The sequence below is a fragment of the Schistocerca gregaria genome, chromosome 3, assembly GCF_023897955.1.
Source record: "Schistocerca gregaria isolate iqSchGreg1 chromosome 3, iqSchGreg1.2, whole genome shotgun sequence".
NCBI classification, from domain to species: Eukaryota; Metazoa; Arthropoda; class Insecta; order Orthoptera; family Acrididae; genus Schistocerca; species Schistocerca gregaria.
Window position 1 is genome coordinate 536,436,631 of NC_064922.1, and position 21,034 is coordinate 536,457,664.

At 42.1% G+C, this 21,034-nt stretch overlaps 1 protein-coding gene across 2 annotated transcripts in view; it reads right to left on the minus strand.

Annotated features, from left to right (window-relative positions):
- Nucleotides 1-21,034, minus strand: part of LOC126356299 (ubiquitin-conjugating enzyme E2 W) — an 84,958-nt gene that overhangs the window by 19,989 nt on the left and 43,935 nt on the right. For both annotated transcript variants that reach the window (XM_050007222.1, XM_050007224.1), the window contains exon 4: nt 11,465-11,620. In XM_050007222.1, the coding sequence (XP_049863179.1) occupies nt 11,465-11,620 (156 nt within the window). The remainder of the gene's footprint in view (nt 1-11,464; nt 11,621-21,034) is intronic.

A 21,034-nucleotide genomic window follows, 5' to 3' on the forward strand; every position in this document is an offset into this window, starting at 1 on the left:
ACACGAAGGGACTCATACAGCACAAAAGTGTACTGGTCGACCTTGTCTGCTGACTGACAAGCTGTCCAGACCATCACACAAGAATTCCAAACTGCATCTGGATATACTGCATGTACTATGACATTAGGTGGGAAGTGAGAAAACTTGGGTTTCTTGGTTGAGCAGCTGCTCATAAGCCTCACATCATGCTGGTGAATGCCAAACGACGCCTTGCTTGGTGTAAGAAGCGTAAACACTGGACGATTGTACAGTGGAAAAATGTTGTATGGAGTGATGAATCATGGTACACAATGTGGCGATCCGATGGCAGGGAGTGGGTATGGCAAATGCTTGGTGAACATCATCTGCCAGCTTGTGTAGTGCCAACAGTAAAATTCGGAGGCGGTAGTGTTATTGTGTGGTTGTGTTTTTCATGGGGGGAGGGGTGTTTTGCAAGGCACTATCACAGCATAGGCCTACATCAATGTTTTAAGCACCTTCTTGCTTTCCACTGTTGAAGAGCAATTCGGGGATGGTGATTGCTTCTTTCAACAAAATTGAGCACCTGTTCATAATGTACAGCCAGTGACGGAGCAGTTACACGACAATAACATCCCTGTAATGGACTGTCCTGCACAGAATCCTACAGCACACCTTTGGGATATTTTGGAACACCGACTTCATGCTAGGCCTCACCGACCAACATCGATACCTCTCCTCAGTGCTAAACTCCATGAAGAATGGGCTGCCATTCCCCAAGTAACATTCCAGCACCTGACTGAACATATGCCTGTGAGAGTGGAAGCTGTCATCAAGGTTAAGGGTGGGCCAATACCATATTGAATTCCCACATTACCGATGGAGGTTGTCATGAACTTGTAAGTCATCAGCCAACTGTCCGGATACTTCTGATCATATAATCTAGTGATGCCTATTGGCTGAGGACGACATGGCAGTCGGTTGGTACCATTGAGCCTTCAGAGGCCTGTGAAGACAGAGTTTAGTTTTTGTTACTTTAGTGGTTATAGATATTATGATGTTTTGAAATTAAGAAATCTATGGCATTTAATTCAGGGAACTTGAAGTAAAAATGTGGTTGCTTGATAATTTCTGTTCAGTGGACTTTATATCATATCTTACTGTACATGAAATGCAGCCATCCTACCAAAATTGTTAAGGTGGAAAGAGAGCCATATCTCACTACAAAGTGAAATAAATATAATTGATGTAGTTGTAATACATCACACTGTGCCACAATCATAGTTGTACCTGTGCACTATGCCAAATTTATTTATTTGTTTGTGCTTCTTACACTATTTATCAACTCCATCAGTAATCTAAGTTGGCATTACAGTTGCAATGTACTGTAACAAGATAAAATAAAACAAAACTTTTTTTGCGTGACACATTAGGATAAGAGTAAAGCATTGGAATGTGTTGCAAATCTCAGTCCCGCCAAACATATACATTAGAAAATTTGAAGGTTATTCCACTGAGGCAGTCCAAATTGTCTACAGGGAAGAGAGGAAGCATTGCCTCAGTATTTGAAATATGACAATAGCGCAAGCCAATCTCGAGGTACCTTGTAATAAACAGAATTACACTCAGGGCTAGATGACCAGCTGCAAGCCTAGACGCTGCCAAGAACAGGAAGGAGTCTCCAGACATGACCAAATATAGTAATGGAAGAAACACTATGTACATCACCAACAGCTCAAGAGTGTTCTGGAAGCAGGTATTGGGACCATATAAGAAGCAGCACACAACACAAAGGTAAGAGTAGACACTGCAGTCTCCAGTCGACACAAACTCTGTGTCACATGTCGTTGGATGTTGGACTTTGACTATCTGACTCGACATGGCACCAGCCATTGATAAGGAGATTGGTTTTCAGAGCAGCAGATGGGCTACTGATGAGATGTTAGTTGGGAGATAGTGCAAGACTAGGCTTCAGTGGTATGTAGCAAGTGTGGGCACTTAGCATTTACATCCTGATCCCTTATTATCCTCACCAAATTCTGTACTCTGCAGTATTTCTAGCTTATATCTAGCAGCTGTCAAGAGTTCTACAAGCCACTCATTGAGTATTCGCTTAAGGAAAGACCCCTGTGACTGTAGCTGTGTGTCCTTTGCACTCCCTCTCAGGTCACAACAGGAGCAGAAAAAAAAAAAAAAAAAAAAAAAAAAAAAAAAAAAAAAAAAAAAAAAAAAAAACCTGGCTCCAGTTGTGGGGTGTTTTGTATATGGTGAAGCAGGGATGAGACACAGAGGTGTAGGGAAGATTTGCAGAATCAGCCCAGCTCTGAGTGAAGAAGAGGTACAATTCAGGCATTGCCATCTGCAGCCAACATGGGCAAGAGGCCCACTGTGCCAGAGGCTTTGCTACTTGCAACCTATGTGGGCAAGATGACCACCATACCAGAGGTGCCACTACTTGCAGCCGATGTGGGTGAAAAGCCCATCATACTACATGTATTGTCATTTGCAGCTGATAACCGGCATGAGCAAGAGGCTCACTGTAACAGGTGCCAGACAGTGGCACACCAACACAGCTAGCAGCTCAACATCTGCAAAAGGGTAGTGAAAAAAAAAAAGAAAAAAAAAAACCAACAGCTGATTCATTACATAATGCCATGTTGTTGTTGTCTTCAGTCCTGAGACTGGTTTGATGCAGCTCTCCATGCTACTCTATCATGTGCAAGCTTCTTCATCTCCCAGTACCTACTGCAGCCTGCATCCTTCTGAATCTGCTTAGTGTATTCATCTCTTGGTCTCCCTCTACGATTTTTACCCTCCACGCTGCCATCCAATACTAAATTGGTGATCCCTTGATGCCTCAGAACATGTCCTACCAATCGATCCCTTCTTCTAGGCAAGTTGTGCGAAAAGCTCCTCTTCTCCCCAATTCTATTCAATACCTCCTCATTAGTTATGTGATCTACCCATCTAATCTTCTGCATTCTTCTGTAACATAATGCCATGAATAGTGTAAATCGTCAGTATCTGAGCTATAGTGAGGCTATGAAACTAGTACCTAGGAAATTCGATGGGGACAGGGTCAGCTTTCCAAGTTTTTAGATAACTATGACAGTGCCTACGAGCTGGACGAATCGAAAGCTAAGAAACTATTTTTAAAATATATTATAGGACAAATCATTGGACAGCCGCTAGTAAGTTAGAAGTAAGACATCAAACAGAGACTTGGTCCACTGTGGTCTGATGGGGCACCCATGTTATTACAATGTAATTCCATTTCCGTTAAACAATGAAGCAGGTAATAAATAATGTTGGTTTTAGTAGTAATGAAGTAGTTGGTAAACTGGGCCAGTTGGTATTCATAAAGGATTGCTTCACGACTGAATAAAGACAGTGATGCATGCACATGGGGAATGGGTAACCATTATCAGAAGTAATTGATTTGGCATTAACAAAAGAATGCGCGATCACATTCAATCAGGAAAGTTACAAGGCAGTCATACTCCCAAAACAGGCCCACAAAATAGTGAGAGAGTGTTTTAATTGTGGGAAGTATGGCCCTATGGTGCACGATTGCAGACAAAGACTCCATATATGCAAAATTAACCACTCACAGACAGCACACCCCCGATCGGAATGGTCCAGTTTATCTATTAGTGATAATTATGTTCGATAGTACAGAGCAGATGGTTTATGGTCCAAGTACACCCCCCCCCCCCCCCCACATCACCCCCTAAGTCAGATGTACACAGTGTAATTCACACATGCGGTGTTGAATTACACTTTGTACATCTGACTTGAGGATGGGTGAGGGGTGGGGGGGCCATCTCCTCTGTACTGTCAAACATTATTATCAGTAACAGCGCATGCGCCCTCACACGCGTACACACTCATGTACAAAACCAAAGCCAGTTACTTGTTTTACATGTCACCGAACAGGGCTTTATGTGAGAGACTGCAATGAGAGCTGGTGGGTGAACCTACACAGGAAGAACACATTGGGAAATAAACAGCGAGCACAGTGCAGTGGTCACATCACGCTGTGTTGGTGATAATATATACAGCACACTGCACAGGAAAGAATACTGCATACAATTACAAAGTGTTAACACTAACAGTACTCACGTGAATTTATTAATCAATAGTGGAGCCCACATGAGTTTGATTAAAGCCACCACTTTAGAAAGAAAGAATGGGGACCTGAGAAAAGCTGCAACAACTCAAAGCATAGCAAACAAAGAGATCTGACCCAACAGACAAATTAAGCTGAATCCACATAGCAAGATGGGCTTTGAATATGCTCAGGATTTTCAGATTGTAGGCGCATTCACACAGATTTACCTTTTGAGAGATTACTAGGACAGGATTTTCTAGGAAGGCATAAAGTTGTAATTAACTATGAACACACGAGAATTAGTTTATGGGAAAGATGGGTAGAGCTGAGGGAAGCCAAAAAGGAGGCAAAGATATCAAAACAGAATTGGCAATAAATACAACTGTTGAGACCTGGGGAACCAGTTACGCATTTGTAACCACACATGGACGTACAAGGGACTGCGAACCAATAGGTAGAAAGACAGAGGCATTTTGAGACAGGAAAGTCAAATAGTCCAGGGTTCAATAACAGAGCCACCAGCTGCTACGAACCACGTGAACCGAGTTTTACATAAGAGGACAAATATAGCTCCATTATGAGGCCAGTCTACTCATGTGCTGTCACCTTCCACCATCAGCGAACAACAGAAGGAAGGCTCACAAGGGAATGCATTCCAGTCAATGATGACAAACAGAGAAATACAAATGCGAAGGATTCCAGCCAGCAGAATTTACCAGCAATTACACACAGAGGAGAAACTGTAATCTGTTCTTGGGAAGAATGTTTTGTGAAGATGTGCATAGTGCAGGTACTAGTGGCAGAAGTTCTGATTCCCAAGCAAGAAATTCAACATGGTGTGCACATTTCAGAAGTGCTAGAGACTGTTCAATAAGAAACTCAGTGTATTTAACACTTGGGATCAAGACATTCGATTAGAGTTGCCTGAAGCATTCACGGAACAAACCACCCTCCACCCCACCCCTCCCCAGTAGTTACAAAATTCAATAAGTAGCAACCAAACAGAAGGTCATGACGAAGCCGGGACTCAGTCTGCTTAAGGAAAATATTTGACTCAAACACTGAAGTAGTGAATAAAAATCATCTTCGGTGGGGGTATTGTTTGATGGTTTCTGCTTTGGCAGGGTCAGGTTGTAATCCCTAAGCTGTTAATATGTGACCTAAGAAAGTGACTTCGATTTGCACGAATTTGCACTTATCTACTTGCGACTTCAAATACCCTTGCCTCAATCACATAACCTTGAGAGGATATGTGCTGCATACAATGATACATTTCACTTGCCTCAGGATGTGTTACATCACACCACATTGGGTATGGTGCAAGATGATTTGGGGATCCGTAAACCAGGTGTTTACTGTATTCCAAGTAAACACAGTAAGGCATGTGCCGAGGACACTGTATGGACAATCAAAGAAAGATGCAAGGAATGCAGAAAACACACCAAATTCAAGCAACCAGCAAAATCTGTTATTACACCACATGGCATGGCTACAGGGAACAAAATGAAGTATGAAGAAATTGAACTGCTAAGACACACCACATCATTTTGGGACAGTATTCTGAAGGTGGCTATTGAAATGAGAGTGGCTGACAGGCTGAGCAACAGAGGCACCGAGTTCACTCCCAGCAAGCTTGAGTCCCACCATTCTGCCAGCTAAAATGAAAGCTTCACCCAAGAGTGATTCCCGCACCCAAAGCAGACCACAGGAGTACTGAGAGGCCAGAATTTGTGCCCAGCATCCAGTAGTACTGTCCTCCACCACTCCACCTGTCACTGTCTGTGACCATCAGTGGAGGAGGCAATAAGAGTATAAAGGAGGTCAGATGTAGCAAAGACACTCATTCTACAGGTATCACCTGAAGATGATGGCTAGCTACCATGCTGAAATATTACGTTATGAAAAGGACTGCACCCAGCTGGACAACACTACAAACAATAAGTAGACGACTTGTTTCTTTTTTTTGGTGCATGTGCAACCATTGAGTGCATGAACAAGTAGTATGTCATTTATGAGCTGCCAACTCTGCTCCCCAGCACTGACATCTGTCAGTCGCAAAGTAATTCTAATGGGAGTCTAGTGCAGTATCATGGGTAGAGAGACCATTCAGTACTGGATAAACATTTATATCATTTGGGGTATAAAAAAATGGTTCAAATGGCTCTGAGCACTATGGGACTCAACTTCTGAGGTCATTAGTCCCCTAGAACTTAGAACCAGTTAAACTTAACTAACCTAAGGACATAACACACATCCATGCCCGAGGCAGGATTCAAACCTGCGACTGTAGCGGTCTCGCGGTTCCAGACTGCAGCACCTAGAACCGCACGGCCACTTCGGCTGGCTTTTGGAGTATAGTTCAGTACAATGGATAGAGAGGCCATTCAGTACTAGACAAACATTTACATCATAGATTACATAACCATCTATAAAGAGTATTAATGTATTGCTTTCCTGAGTAGTTCTGGTGAGAAAATTAACAACATAACTAATGTTGATTCTCTTTTCCCAAGCAACACAGGTTGTTTTTGAAGTGCTACTGCCAAGCATAGTTTTTCAAGTCTTTATTCCCCCTCATTAAAGTTTATATAGTGAGAGTTTTAACAAACTTAAAATTACTCTGTACAATATGTGTGCACATCAGTTTCTGAGTTAGTGATTAATGAGGAGCACATTACGTAAGAGAGAGAAAACTGTAGATAAAATGGAAGTAATACCACTACAAAAAGTAAACAATAACACAAGCTAGTAGTTTTATAGCACACACTTCAAACGTTTTGGTTGAGAAAGGAAAACTCACACTAAATCTAATGTCAATAATATTATCAACAATACTAAAAAGGACAGATTGCTATTCTCTTTGAAGATGACAGGCACAACAAAAAGATTGTTACACGTTTAACTTTCGGCCAAAGTCTTTTTCAGCACCCCCCCCCCCCCCCACACACACACATACTTACACACCTCACACACACATGACCTTCATCTCCAGCCACTCAGGCCAGAATGCAATTGTTGTGATGAACAAAAGCAGCAATCCAGAGAGTGGCGGGGAAGAGGCAGAGTCTCAGCCCTTCCCAGAACCTCTCCTTTGAATCGATTTGCCTCCTCATCCCTATGAACCACCACTCACCCAGAGAGTGGTGGGGAAGGGGCAGAGTCTCAGCCCTTCCCAGAACCTCTCCTCTGAATTAATTTGCCTCCTCATCCCTATGAACCACCACTCACCCATCTTCTACATGCTCCACAAACCAAACAATCCTGAACACCCCCCCCCCCCCCCCACTGTAGCTGGTTATTGTGTCTCCTATGAAAGAATGTAAGCTCTCATTAACCAAAACTTCCAACCAATTGCCAGTAATTTAGCATCCAATGTCAAAGATCCCAAAAAATTCCTTCACCAACACTCCACCATCCCCACCTCTTTGCCTTCTGGATCCCTAATCTTCACTGTTGATGCCACCTCCCTATACACAAGTATCTCTCATGTCCATTGTCTTACTGCTGTTGAATACTATCTTTCTCAATGTCCTTTACACTCCAAACCCACTCCCTCTTTCCTCTTACACCCTATTAACTTTATCCTAACTCACAACTACTACCCTTTGAAGGGAAGGTATACAGACAAATCAGCAGCACAGTCATGGGCCCCCACATAGCATCATCCTATTCCAACCTGCTAATGGACCATCCAGAGGGAATCTTCGTAGCCTCCAAAAACCCCTGTTCTGGTTCAAGCTCACTGATGACATCTTTGTGAGCTGGACTCAGGGCCAAGACACCCTATTCTCTTTCCTTCACAACCTTAACTCATTCTCAGCCATCTGCTTCACCTGGTCCTCCTCAACTCAGTGTGCCACTTTCCTGATGACCTACTCTTTGATGGATCCATCTACACCTCTGTGCACATCAAACCCACCAACAGTACCTGCTTTTTAGCAGCTTCCATCCATTTCACATCCAAAAATCCATCCAATACCACCTGGCCACCCAGGAACAGTGTATCTGCGAAGATGAAAACTCCCCTGCCCAGTTTGCTGAAGGTCTCACTTCACAGACAGGCACTAAACCCCCCCCCCCCCCCCCCCACACACACACACACACCCGGTCCACAAGTAGATCTCCTGTGCCATATCTACACACAACCCGAATCCTTCCACTACTCCCAAGAACCAGCTACAAAGGAGTGCACCCTTTTTTTATTCCCTGAAATGAGGGACATTGTACTAAGGATCCTGGCATGTAATTACAAACATTCGGACAAGGCTTTTTAGTAAGCTGCTGACAAATGCTGATCACTAATATATAGAGCCAGAAGAACATTGACATGCTATATGATTTAAGTCACTGCCACAGGAGCATACTGTTTCTAAATAGAGATTATTATAAGTTAAAATGAAAGCTCTAAATTAATAATACATCTTGAAGTGCATGCATGGAAAATTGAACATATAAGTGAAGATGAGGAAGTTCTGTTGTCCTTTCAACTGGCGAGTGGTAGATATAGCAACAATTTTTAATGGAGGAGAAACAAATGTGTAAATTCCTTGAAAAATTAAAATTTTTTGTAGCATATACAATACTAACTGACCTACAGAAATCAGAAACATCAAAACAGAACACTTACACTACTGGTCATTACAATTGCTACACTACGAAGATGACATGCTACAGATGCGAAATTTAATCGACAGGAAGAAGATGCTGTAATATGCAAATGATTAGCTTTCCAGAGCATTCACACAAGGTTGGCGCCAGTGGCGACACCTACAACGTGCTGACATGAGGAAAGTTTCCAACCGATTTGTCATACACAAACAGCAGTTGACCGGTGTTGCCTGGTGAAACATTGTTGTCATGACTCATGTAAGGAGGAGAAATGCGTACCATCACATTTCCAACTTTGATAAAGGTCAGATTGTAGCCTATTGTGATTGCAGTGTATTGTATCGCGACATTACTGCTCGCATTGGTTGAGATCCAATGACTGTTAGCACAATATGGAATCGGTGGGTTCAGGAGGGTAATACGGAATGCCATGCTGGATCCCAACGGCCTCGTATCATTAGCAGTCGAGGTGACAGGCGTTTGCAGCAGCATGGACTATCAGCTCAGAGACCATGGCTGCGGTTACCCTTGACGCTCCATCACAGACACGAGTGCCTGCGACGGTGTACTCAACGACAAACCTGGGTGCACGAATTGCAAAACGTCATTTTTTTATGAATCCAGGTTCTGTTCACAGCATCATCCCAGTTGCAGAGATTATGCCATTTTGCAACATTCTACAACATCATAATGTTTGACCTTGCTGTTTAATTATTTTTTCTGTTTTTGTCTCAGTGTATCTTCTTACTACAGTTTGGGGAGACAGCCTCTTATTCTGTATTCCTGTTATCCTTTACAGTGTTTTCCTAGCAGTCACCCTGGGTATTGCAACTTTCCCTCCATCTGGCTTCCTATGTGGAAGCTATCACAGACTCATCTTATTCCTGCATAAGCTGTCCTTACTCCCATATTCCTTATCATCCTCCTCTGTTGGTCCTTCCTCTAACTACATTGTTCCATCCACATCAACATTTATTGCTCGTGGAAACCACACATTTTTGTTGTACCACCAAACATCGAGACCTTGAGAGGTGGTGGAACAGATTTCTGTACACAGTGGTACCTCTAATACCCAGTAGCACATCTTCTTGCATTGATGCATGCCTGTATTAATTGTGACATACTATCCACAAGTTCATCAAGGCACTGTTGGTCCCTCAACGGCGATTTGCTGTAGATTCCTCAGAGTGGTTGGTGGGTCACATTGTCCATAAATAGCCCTTTTCAGTCTATACCAGGCATGTTCAATAGGATTCATGTGTGGAGAACATGTTGGCCACTCTAGTCGAGCGATGTCGTTATCCTGAAGGAAGTCATTCACAAGAGGTGCACGATGGGAGCATAAACTGTCATCCATAAAGACAAATGCCTCACCAATATGCTGCTGATATGGTTACACTATTGATCAGAGGATGGTATTCACATATCACAGCCGATATGATGGCTTCCATGACCACCAACGGCGTATGTCGGCCCCACGTAATGCCACCCCAAAACATCAGGGAACCTCCACCTTGCACTCACCGGACAGTGTGTCTCTGACGATTGTCTGGTTGAAGGCATATGCGACACTCATTGGTGAAGAGAACATGATCCCAATCCCGAGTGGTCCATTCGGCATGTTGTTGGGCCCATCTGTTCTGCGCTGCATGGTGTTTTGTTTGCAAAGGTGGACTTCGCCATGGGCATCGGGAGTGAAGTTGCACATTATGCAGCCTATTGCACACAGCTTGAGTCTTAACACGAGGTCCTGTGACTGCACTAAAAGCATTATTCAACATGGTGGCGTTGCTGTCAGGATTCCTCCGAGCCATAATCTGTAGGTAGTGGTCATCCACTGCAGTAGTAACCCTTGGACAGCCTGAGTGAGGCATGACATTGACAGTTCCTGTCTCTCTGTACCTCCTCCATGTCACAATAACACTCCGAGGTGCCTGGACACTTCCCTTGTTGAGAGCCCTTCCTGTCACAAAGTAACAATGTGGATGCGATCGAATTGCAGTACTGACTGTCTAGGAATGGTTAACTACAGACAACACAAGCCGTGTACCTCCTTCCTGGTGGAATGACTGGAACTGATTAGATGTCAGACACCCTCTGTCTAATAGGTGCTGCTCATGCACGGTTGTTTACATCTTTGGGTGGGTTTAGTGACATTTCTGAACAGTCAAAAGGACTGCGTCTGTGATACAATACCCACAGTAAACGTCTATCTTCGGGAGTTCTGGGAACTGGGGTGATGCAAAACTTTTTAATTTTGTGTGTGTGTGCAGGTGTGTGTGTGTGTGTGTGTGTGAGAGAGAGAGAGAGAGAGAGAGAGAGAGAGAGAGAGAGAGAAAATGCACAACTGAGGCTGAAACCCAGGTTTTGTGAGCAACACATGCACTGCTACAGAATCCCCCCCCCCCCCCAAACACACACACTTTTTTGTCTATGCATATGACTATGACTGGGAGGTTTTCTATAATTCAGATTTGGTGATAAGAAAAAATATAAAAATATAATTTTTTGCAAGACATTATCTCACTTTCTTAAATGAAATTATAGGGAGCTTTTTCTGCATTTACTACAGACTGATGTAGAAATCTCTTTAGCACAACACTTCTCTATTTGAAAGATAATTAAAAGTTGTTGGTTGCTTTTATTCCTAGATCCCATAAGGATCAACAACTTATATGTTATGTGTAACACATTCCAACAGTAATCTTAAATATATTTCAAGAATGTTACACTGATTTTCAGTATGTGAGCTTATAAAGAAATGGTAAAAATGCTAGTGTTTACTACCTTCTCTTTACAACTGCTAAGCATGGAGACTATGCTAAGGCAGACTGACTGTACTGAAAGTGCTGGCGACCAATCTTCAGTCAAAATTGACAAACAGATATGTCCGTTACTATACACATGTGGATGGACTGGAATATTTGGTCCTATGAATGTAACCTGCAAGAGAGCAATAAATTTACCAATATGTAAAAAAATTTACATTTTTTTTTCGCATTAAGACCCACAATATTTGTCCAGAATAAATTGTAAGAGTAAAGTCATTCAATATATCAAATGCAAGCATTACCTTAATTTTTTACAGCTAAAACAGTACCTAATTAATAAAAGAGTAAAGTACTAATTATCTATGAGGATTTCAGATCAATAACCAGTATGAATGAAGCAAGCCTATTCAAGTAACACAACTAAGTTAAAATGATTAATCAATTGAAAATTTGTCATAAGAACAAGATTGTTGCAGAATGCAGCCAAATTACATTAAGAGAATATGATCACACAAAATTATGAGAATCAAAGATGTCAGTCCACAGAGAGCCACTACCATAATTTGACAATGAAGCATACAATTGCTGAAAAAGTTTTTTTTTTTATGCTGTCAGATGTGTGGCATTTAACTGGTGACCATAGTGCTGCAGATTATTATTGAAATGCCCATTAGTAATTAGAGCAAGTGTGAATCATGGTCATTATTCTTCATTTAAATTTTCCTTAACTGCTTCTTTGAAACCCATTTTCCTATTTTTTTCTAAGGAAACACTGTTCAGTTCAAAATTAGCAGACTATTCACAAGAAACACATCTCCTCCTCCTCCTCCTTCTCAGGGTTTCATATTTTTATCAGTACTAAAATCAGACCAATCATTGTAATTTACATTTTATCCAGCAGAGAGTTATCTAAAAGAAAGTAACTTCTTGTCACTTACTGGTAAAACTTATACTGTTCCCATGTAACCTTCTTGATTTATCAAAAATGAATCAGAATATGGCAACAGCTGCTTCTTCGGCTACAAAGACATTTGGGAACTTGGCCATCCTGCCAACTACTGATATCCTCATTGTATGAATAGAGAGTCAATCACAATTACAAAACAAAATGTGAAGCCTCAGAAAACAGTGTGGATCTCAAAATAAGAGTGATGATTAATCAACACTACTATATAGAGAATCTAAAGGTAAATTTGTACTAACGAGCTGATCGAGGAATTATCCTACCACCGTAAAATACTTCAAGTGCCAAAGTAAGTTTTTTCCTCTCTTTTGAAAATGAAAGATGATGTGTTACACCCAGCTAATGTAACTCACCCCAAACCCCCATCATGTCAAAGCTCATCTCTAGCTATTCTTCTGCCCACTGATGGGCAGCTGTAACTCCATAAGGACAAGAACGGATATGGAAATAGAACAGGAGAAAGCCTCCGGATTTCATATTAACTGGAGTGATCACATAGGCTCAGTAAAGCATGTGGCAGGCTTTGGTTCATTCGTAGAATACAGGGATAATATAAAAGTGTGACTACAGCCTAAAATAAGCAGAAAAACTTTCAGACACATGTAGATATTGTGTTAGTTTTCTTATTTACATGGCTGCGGTCTGCTGAGAGTCGAGGGAAAAAAGAAAATATAAGAAAACTCCTCTCACGGTAATGCTTCATCTTCTTTGCTGACATGAGATTTGTATACACAATGGTGCCAAATATTGTAATATTTGTATGTAAGACAATTCCAGCAGACATGGCCATAGAGGGAGAGGGGGGCAGGGGGGGGGGGGGGATCAGAGAATAGTACATTTGCACTCATTATCTACAACACTACAAAATCAGGGCTTACAAACTATTTTGGAGTGTTTTCCTTTTTGTCAATGCAATTCTTGACTTCCTTCTCAAGTAGACTGTTGTGACTTCACCAACCCAATATTAAAAAAAGATACACAAATCTTTCTTGGAACTATGAAATTCAAAGACTTGCACAGAAAATGTAAGCTATGTTCTTCACTATAAAAATAATCTCCAATGCTGCTGTGCCTGAAAAGCAACAGCTTGTTTACTTATTTTCATTTTATACTTTTCTATGACGATATTCTTCAGGGCATCTCTGTTCATTCACGAAGAATATTCTTTGCCCATAAAAGGGCAATTACAATGATCCGCAGGGTCGGTCAGCATACTACAAGCTTGATGTGGTTTAAGCACTTTGGAATTAACTCTACTGTTCTTGCACACATATCACCCCCCTCCCCATCCCCCAATAGTATATAGTATAATATGGACTGATTTCATTTCAAAGGGACTGGAGCACGTACTCAGTTCCATCAAAGTCCTATGGCCCAGGAACTTAACCATTCAATAACCTTTTGGAGCAGCCTTTACAAAGTTATTCTAGTTCCCTTCCAAATGATTCTGCTGGACAAGATGTGTAAGCAATCATGTCACTATCACACTCTTGGTTGTGTATAAAACACCCCATTTATGATGGGATCCCTGGCTGGTATCTTGGGTACTTGTTCTTATGTTGTTGAACTGACTCCAGATTTTTCTTGGCAGTTGTATGGCTGTAGTGATTTTTGTCTGATTCTTCAGGCCTTGTCCAGAAAACTGTGTCCAATTAGCTCTTCAGGCCACCCAGGCTTTCTAGATTTAAGCCCAATAAATGGAAGATAAGAAATATATTTTTATTGCAATGTTTTTAGTTACCAGTCTGTAGCAAAAATTATTCAATTCTTAGTCCACACTCTGTTGTTATACAAGATCTGGTGGTGCTATATTGCACAAAACATGAAACGTGGAAACTTGTGTTTATTTTATTTTCAATATATTGTTTGGATGGACATCAATCTCGCTGAGAACTTGCTGCAGCCATATAGAAGCTCAGTATCTGCTTACAGAAAACACAACTGATAATATTGCTGTATATTAAAGTGTCTGCTTGTCGCCCCCCCCCCCCCCCCACTCCCCCCACCCCCACCCCCACCCCCTGCCTCCAACTTGTTCCAGTAAACTTTTGATAATGCTAGTCCTAGTTTCAATAATTTGTCCAGTTATTTCAGTATTTCCTCTAAACATTGGAGAGTGATCAAGTATTTCACCTAAATATTTAGTACATAGGTTGCAGTTTAGCTGTCAACTGCAGCGTCTGATACTAAGTTTTATTCCAGTGACCTTGTTCTTTAAGTGGAATATACACATCTTCATTTTACTGGGGCTCGGAAAGGGCCTTCACTGTTTATAATGTGCACTTTGTGTACCTTGATCTTTGGAGGGTTTTCTTCTCCTTTTGAAATTACTTGTATGGCTAGAGCAATATCATCTGCATCACAGTATTTTTGACATGTTCTTGCCAATATCTTGGTTGTATATAATTTGAACAATATGGGAACTTGAATCACCTTGTGGCAGTTCATTTTCTGTCTTACACGATTTACTGGAACATTTTCCTACAGCGATTCTGAATAAGAAATTTTTAAACCGATTCCAATAGTTTAGTGAGTTTACAACACAAATGACTAAAATTACATAACTGAATGTGCAATGGAATAAGACGTTTATAGGGAGTCTCACTCCACACAGTTATAGTCAAGGCTACAAAGCTGAGTAGTTGCAGAAGGACCATAACAAAGACATTGACCATCCACATCCACAGGCATTTGATGGACTACACATGAAGTAAATATGCACTTAAGCAAAGCAACGGAAGCAGTCTTTCTTTGAAAACAGCTTACAAATTCCTCATCATATATGCCAAGACATTCTCCTGCAGAAATATTGTAAATGAATTCAACTGACCTTTCTGTTGTAGTCTCTTCAGAATCCATCAAAATGCAAGGTTCTATACTATACTGAATCCAAAGTCACTCAAAAGAGTCCACTAAGCTACTGAATGATACAGGCTACCAAATTGTAGTCAACATTGTTGTATCTAACACCTACATAGTCATTGCTACACAACAGGTGAAAGCATGATTTGCCGGAAAAAGACAAGAGAGGTCACATTAAGTTTTAAGTACCACCTCAAACACATAGTGTTAAATAAGTAATATTTTGTTTGCTTGCAGGTGCATGTCTGCCCTCCTGGTTCACACTGAAACCCCAGAAACCCCATGGCTCTGAGCTGTAGCACGCTACTCTAAGAGCCAAAAGAAAATGGCGCAGCTACTGACAAAGTAGTGTGGCATGCAGAAATTCTTTTTCCATTTTTGAAGGGGGAACAATGCATGCTTTGTTGATAGCAACAATGTAGCATCATATGACAAAGTGGTTAAATGGAAAAGACACTTCCAGTGTAGTCAACCACATTGGAATGATGAACAAGGAGGCAGACCATTTCTGTCAAGAACCTAGAATTGCATGAGAAGTTGATGTCCTGATGCTCGAAGATCAGAGTAACACAATCTAGGCAACTGTGAAAAAAAATGAAAGTCAGTCATGGAACAGTTTTCAAACCATGGACGACATTTTGAATATGATGCAAGCCAACACCCAGTACATGTTGTGAGCTCACATACATTAAAACTGTCAGTCGAACTGAGGTGGAATTGGAAATTTTACGCTGTGTCAAGGAGCGGTCTTTTTTAGTGATGTAATCACCACAGATAAATGCTGGATGTGTCACCATAAACAAGATGAAAGAGTAAAGCAAGCATGGAAAAACATGGATAACCACCACCATAAAAGGTGAAGACCCAAGCATAATGGGGCAAGGTGATACTGAGTATTTTTTTGGGACTGCCACTGTGTGGTGCTGACAGATTATGTTCCAATCGGCAATCAGTCACAAGCACATACTACTGAATTACCCTGACAAGAATATGAGAGGCTGTCAAGATGCAGTATTGCTGGAAGCTGTCCAAGGGGGTGTTTTTGCTCCATAATGACACCCCAGCTCATTATACAAGGGCATAATTACACATGATGTTTGTTTGGGCTATCAAATTTTGCCTCACCATCTTTATCTGACACAGTGCCTAGTGACTTTTTCCTCTTTCCTTGGATGAATAAACTATTGTGGCAGGAATGTACAGTAACCAAAATGTAGATTTCTAAAAACAAATTCTCTACCATGTCATCAGTAAATGGGAAAATCTGTCACATTGAAGGATGAATACACAGAAAAGAATTAAGGCATCATCAAGCTCCACAGCTGCAACTTGATCTTTTCAAGGCAGTAAATAAAACTTCATGGTCACCACTTGTACACTGTTCTACAAATTTACCCCATTTGGACTCTGTCAGGTTATTCCTACCAGATCTTGGAATTTTTCATTAAAGCATAACTCACATACACCAAGGTGACCAAAGTCATGAGATAACAATATTTGCGCATACAGATTGCAGTAGTGCCACATACACTAGGTAAAAGAGGGCAGTGTGTTGGAGGAGCTGTCTTATGCACTCACCTGATTCATGTGAAAAGGTTTCAGATGTGATTTGGCCATGCAAGGAACATTTCATTTTGAAAATCATTAAAGAACTCAAGAGACTGCTGAGAATAACAGATTTCAGGCATTACCTCTCACCATGGACAATGCAGTGGCCAACAGCCTTCACTTAATGACAGAGCAACAGTGTTTGCATAAAGTTGTCAGTGCTACAAGCAATAATGCATCAAATAACCACAGAAATCAATGAGGGATGTACCACAAATGTATCAACTAGGACAGTGCGGTGAAATTTGGAGTTAATGGACTAATGCAGTAGATGACCAACTAGAGTGCCTTCGCCAACAGCATGATATCGCATGCACCACCTCTACTGCGCTCATGACCATAGCCGATACTCCCTACACATGACTGGAACACTGTGGCCTGGTAATTTCAGTTGGTAAGGGCTGTTGGTATGGTTTGAGTGTGGTGCAGACCCCATGGACTCTAGTTGTCATCAAGGCACTATTCAAACTGGTGGTGGCTGTGCTAACATGGAATGGATTGAACCAACCATTGACTGGAAACAGTTTGGCTACTTGGAGACCATCTACAGCCATTCATGGACTCCATATCTCCAAACAACGATTGAATTTTTATGTATGACAATGCACCATGTCACCAGGCCACAACTGTTTGCGACTGGTTTGAAGAACATTTTGAGCAATTTGTATGAACGATTTTGTCACCCATTGAACATATACGTGATATAATTGACATGTCAGTTTGTGCACAAAATTCTACATTGGAAACACTTTTGCAATTACGGACAGCTATAGAGGCAGCATGGCTCAATATTTCTGCAAGGGACTTCCCACAAATTGTTGAGACCATGCCATGTCGAGTTGCTGCACTACAATGGACAAAAGGAGATCTGACACGACATCAGGACGTACCCCATGATTTTAAATCACCACAGTGTACTTCTCTCCTGATGCTAAATGAATCCACCCTTAAACACTGGTTTTCTGACATAATTATAGTTTTAATCTCTGCAGTCCCAACCGAAATTAGGTACTGAACTCTGAAATTACTGAGTAATGTAATCACTTTATGAAAAGAATAGTTGCTACTCACCATATAGTGGAGATGCTGAGTCGCAAATAAGCACAAAAAAAGACTGTTGGAAAATGAGGTTTTAGCCAACAATGCATTTGTTGGAAAAAAAAACCAAGCGCGCGCGCGCACACACACACACACACACACACACACACACACACACACACACACACACACACACACAGTATCTGGCACCTGAAGTCTGACATTTTGGCTTCAGTTGCCAGAGACTGTGTGTGTGTGTGTGTGTGTGTGTGTGTGTGTGTGTGTGTGTGTGTGTGTGTGTGTGCATTTTCAACAAAGCCCTTGTTGGCCGAAACCACAGTTTCCAACAGCCTAGACTCAGCATCTCCTCTATATGGTGAGTAGCAACTATCTTTTTCGTAATATTATTACAGTCCATCCTGGATTTTCAATTGTTTGAGTTATGTAATCATCTTCAAATCAATTTAAAAGCTCCCCTCTGCAGGTATAGAAAGGATTTTTTTTTACCAGCAATTTCATGTTAATAATGACTGACTAATGCTTGCATCCACAATCACCAACAGAAGAATTACGTTGGTCCCATTGTAGAAGGAGACTTTAAAATCAGTTATGGTACCATGATACATGTAAAATTTGACACTGTTCTGAACACATTTACACTTCAGAACATGAAATTGGAATTGTCAATGTTGGTTTTTCTTTTTCATAACTAAACCAGACAAAATCATTAATATGTGAAAAACTCAAGGATCTAATGAATTACCTGTTTCAGCCATAGTAATGTGGGCAAAACTGTGCTGGCAAAGTTCCAGTATGAAACAAATATTTCATTCTATGTGGCAGATTGGGATAGTTAACCGTATGGTAAAATTGTAGCTTTTGGGGTTAGTGTTTTTCAGACTATCATTAGTCGAGTTCACAACTGTTTGACAAACAGCATGATATTTTGGCTTTGAGACACAACTTGAGGATGACTAAAACTGTTTTCAAATACATACATCCTGGAATATCTGTTGGAAAAATAAAACGCTATGTTAATATTTTAATGCTATTAAATAAAGTGATGCACTGGGAGGATTTCCAACCATTCAGTACAGACTGACTGCTCAAGAAACGTCTCTTTCTGAAACAAGCACATCACAAAACCATATGCACTCCTTATCTCACTTGTCTATGTATACCACTAATTACAAGTATAGCAAATCATGGAAAGTCATTAAAAGAAAACAAAAAACAAACAAAAAATCTTCAGGCTACAGTTATAATGGAACGATTCTAAATGACCACAGCAGCACGACAATCAGTGCAGAGCAGGACTGGTGAAATAAATCAGTGATACTGGATGCATGTGTGCAACAAAGAGCAGAACGGTGTAGCAATGAAGGGATCAAACATGTTTGTCACAAAGCTGTGACAAAAGTGTTTAAGTATTACGGATATACACTCCTGGAAATGGAACAAATAACACATTGACACCGGTGTGTCAGACCCACCATACTTGCTCCGGACACTGCGAGAGGGCTGTACAAGCAATGATCACACGCACAGCACAGCGGACACACCAGGAACCGCGGTGTTGGCCGTCGAATAGCGCTAGCTGCGCAGCATTTTTGCACCGCCGCCGTCAGTGTTAGCCAGTTTGCTGTGGCATACGGAGTTCCATCGCAGTCTTTAACACTGGTAGCATGCCGCGACAGCGTGGACGTGAACCGTATGTGCAGTTGACGGACTTTGAGCGAGGGCGTATAGTGGGCATGCGGGAGGCCGGGTGGACGTACCGCCGAATTGCTCAACACGTGGGGCGTGAGGTCTCTACAGTACATCGATGTTGTCGCCAGTGGTCGGCGGAAGGTGCACGTGCCCGTCGACCTGGGACCGGACCGCAGCAACGCACGTATGCACGCCAAGACCGTAGGATCCTACGCAGTGCCGTAGGGGACCGCTCCGCCACTTCCCAGCAAATTAGGGACACTGTTGCTCCTGGGGTATCGGCGAGGACCATTCGCAACCATCTCCATGAAGCTGGGCTACGGTCCCGCACACCGTTAGGCCGTCTTCCGCTCACGCCCCAACATCGTGCAGCCCGCCTCCAGTGGTGTCGCGACAGGCGTGAATGGAGGGACGAATGCAGACGTGTCGTCTTCAGCGACAAGAGTCGCTTCTGCCTTGGTGCCAATGATGGTCGTATGCGTGTTTGGCGCCGTGCAGGTGAGCGCCACAATCAGGACTGCATACGACCGAGGCACACAGGGCCAACACCCGGCATCATGGTGTGGGGAGCGATCTCCTACACTGGCCGTACACCTCTGGTGATCGTCGAGGGGACACTGAATAGTGCACGGTGCATCCAAACCGTCATCGAACCCATCGTTCTACCATTCCTAGACCAGCTAGGGAACTTGCTGTTCCAACAGGACAATGCACGTCCGCATGTATCCTGTGCCACCCAACGTGCTCTAGAAGGTGTAAGTCAACTACCCTGGCCAGCAAGATCTCCGGATCTGTTCCCCATTGAGCATGTTTGGGACTGGATGAAACGTCGTCTCACGCGGTCTGCACGTCCAGCACGAACGCTGGTCCAACTGAGGCGCCAGGTGGAAATGGCATGGCAAGCCGTTCCACAGGACTACATCCAGCATCTCTACGGTCGTCTCCATGGGAGAATAGCAGCCTGCATTGCTGCGAAAGGTGGATATTCACTGTACTAGTGCCGACACTGTGCATGCTCTGTTGCCTGTGTCTATGTGCCTGTGGTTCTGTCAGTGTGATCATGTGATGTATCTGACCCCAGGAATGTGTCAATAAAGTTTCCCCTTCCTGGGACAATGAATTCACGGTGTTCTTATTTCAATTTCCAGGAGTGTATTTGGGCAGCACCAGCCGAATTCCATTACAGACAATAGCTTGCTAGCAACTGTACTTTTTTTTCACGATTGTCAGAAAAAAAAAAGACATCAGCAGACACCTTAATATCAGCTGCTTTTACCTGGCATCCTTTATAGGATCAGCACGATGATTGTCAGAATAGATGAAATTTTGGACAAATTGTTGTATTACATGGCAGGAGAATCACTGACTATTTAACAGATCTCCGTTTTCACATTTCCTTAGTCT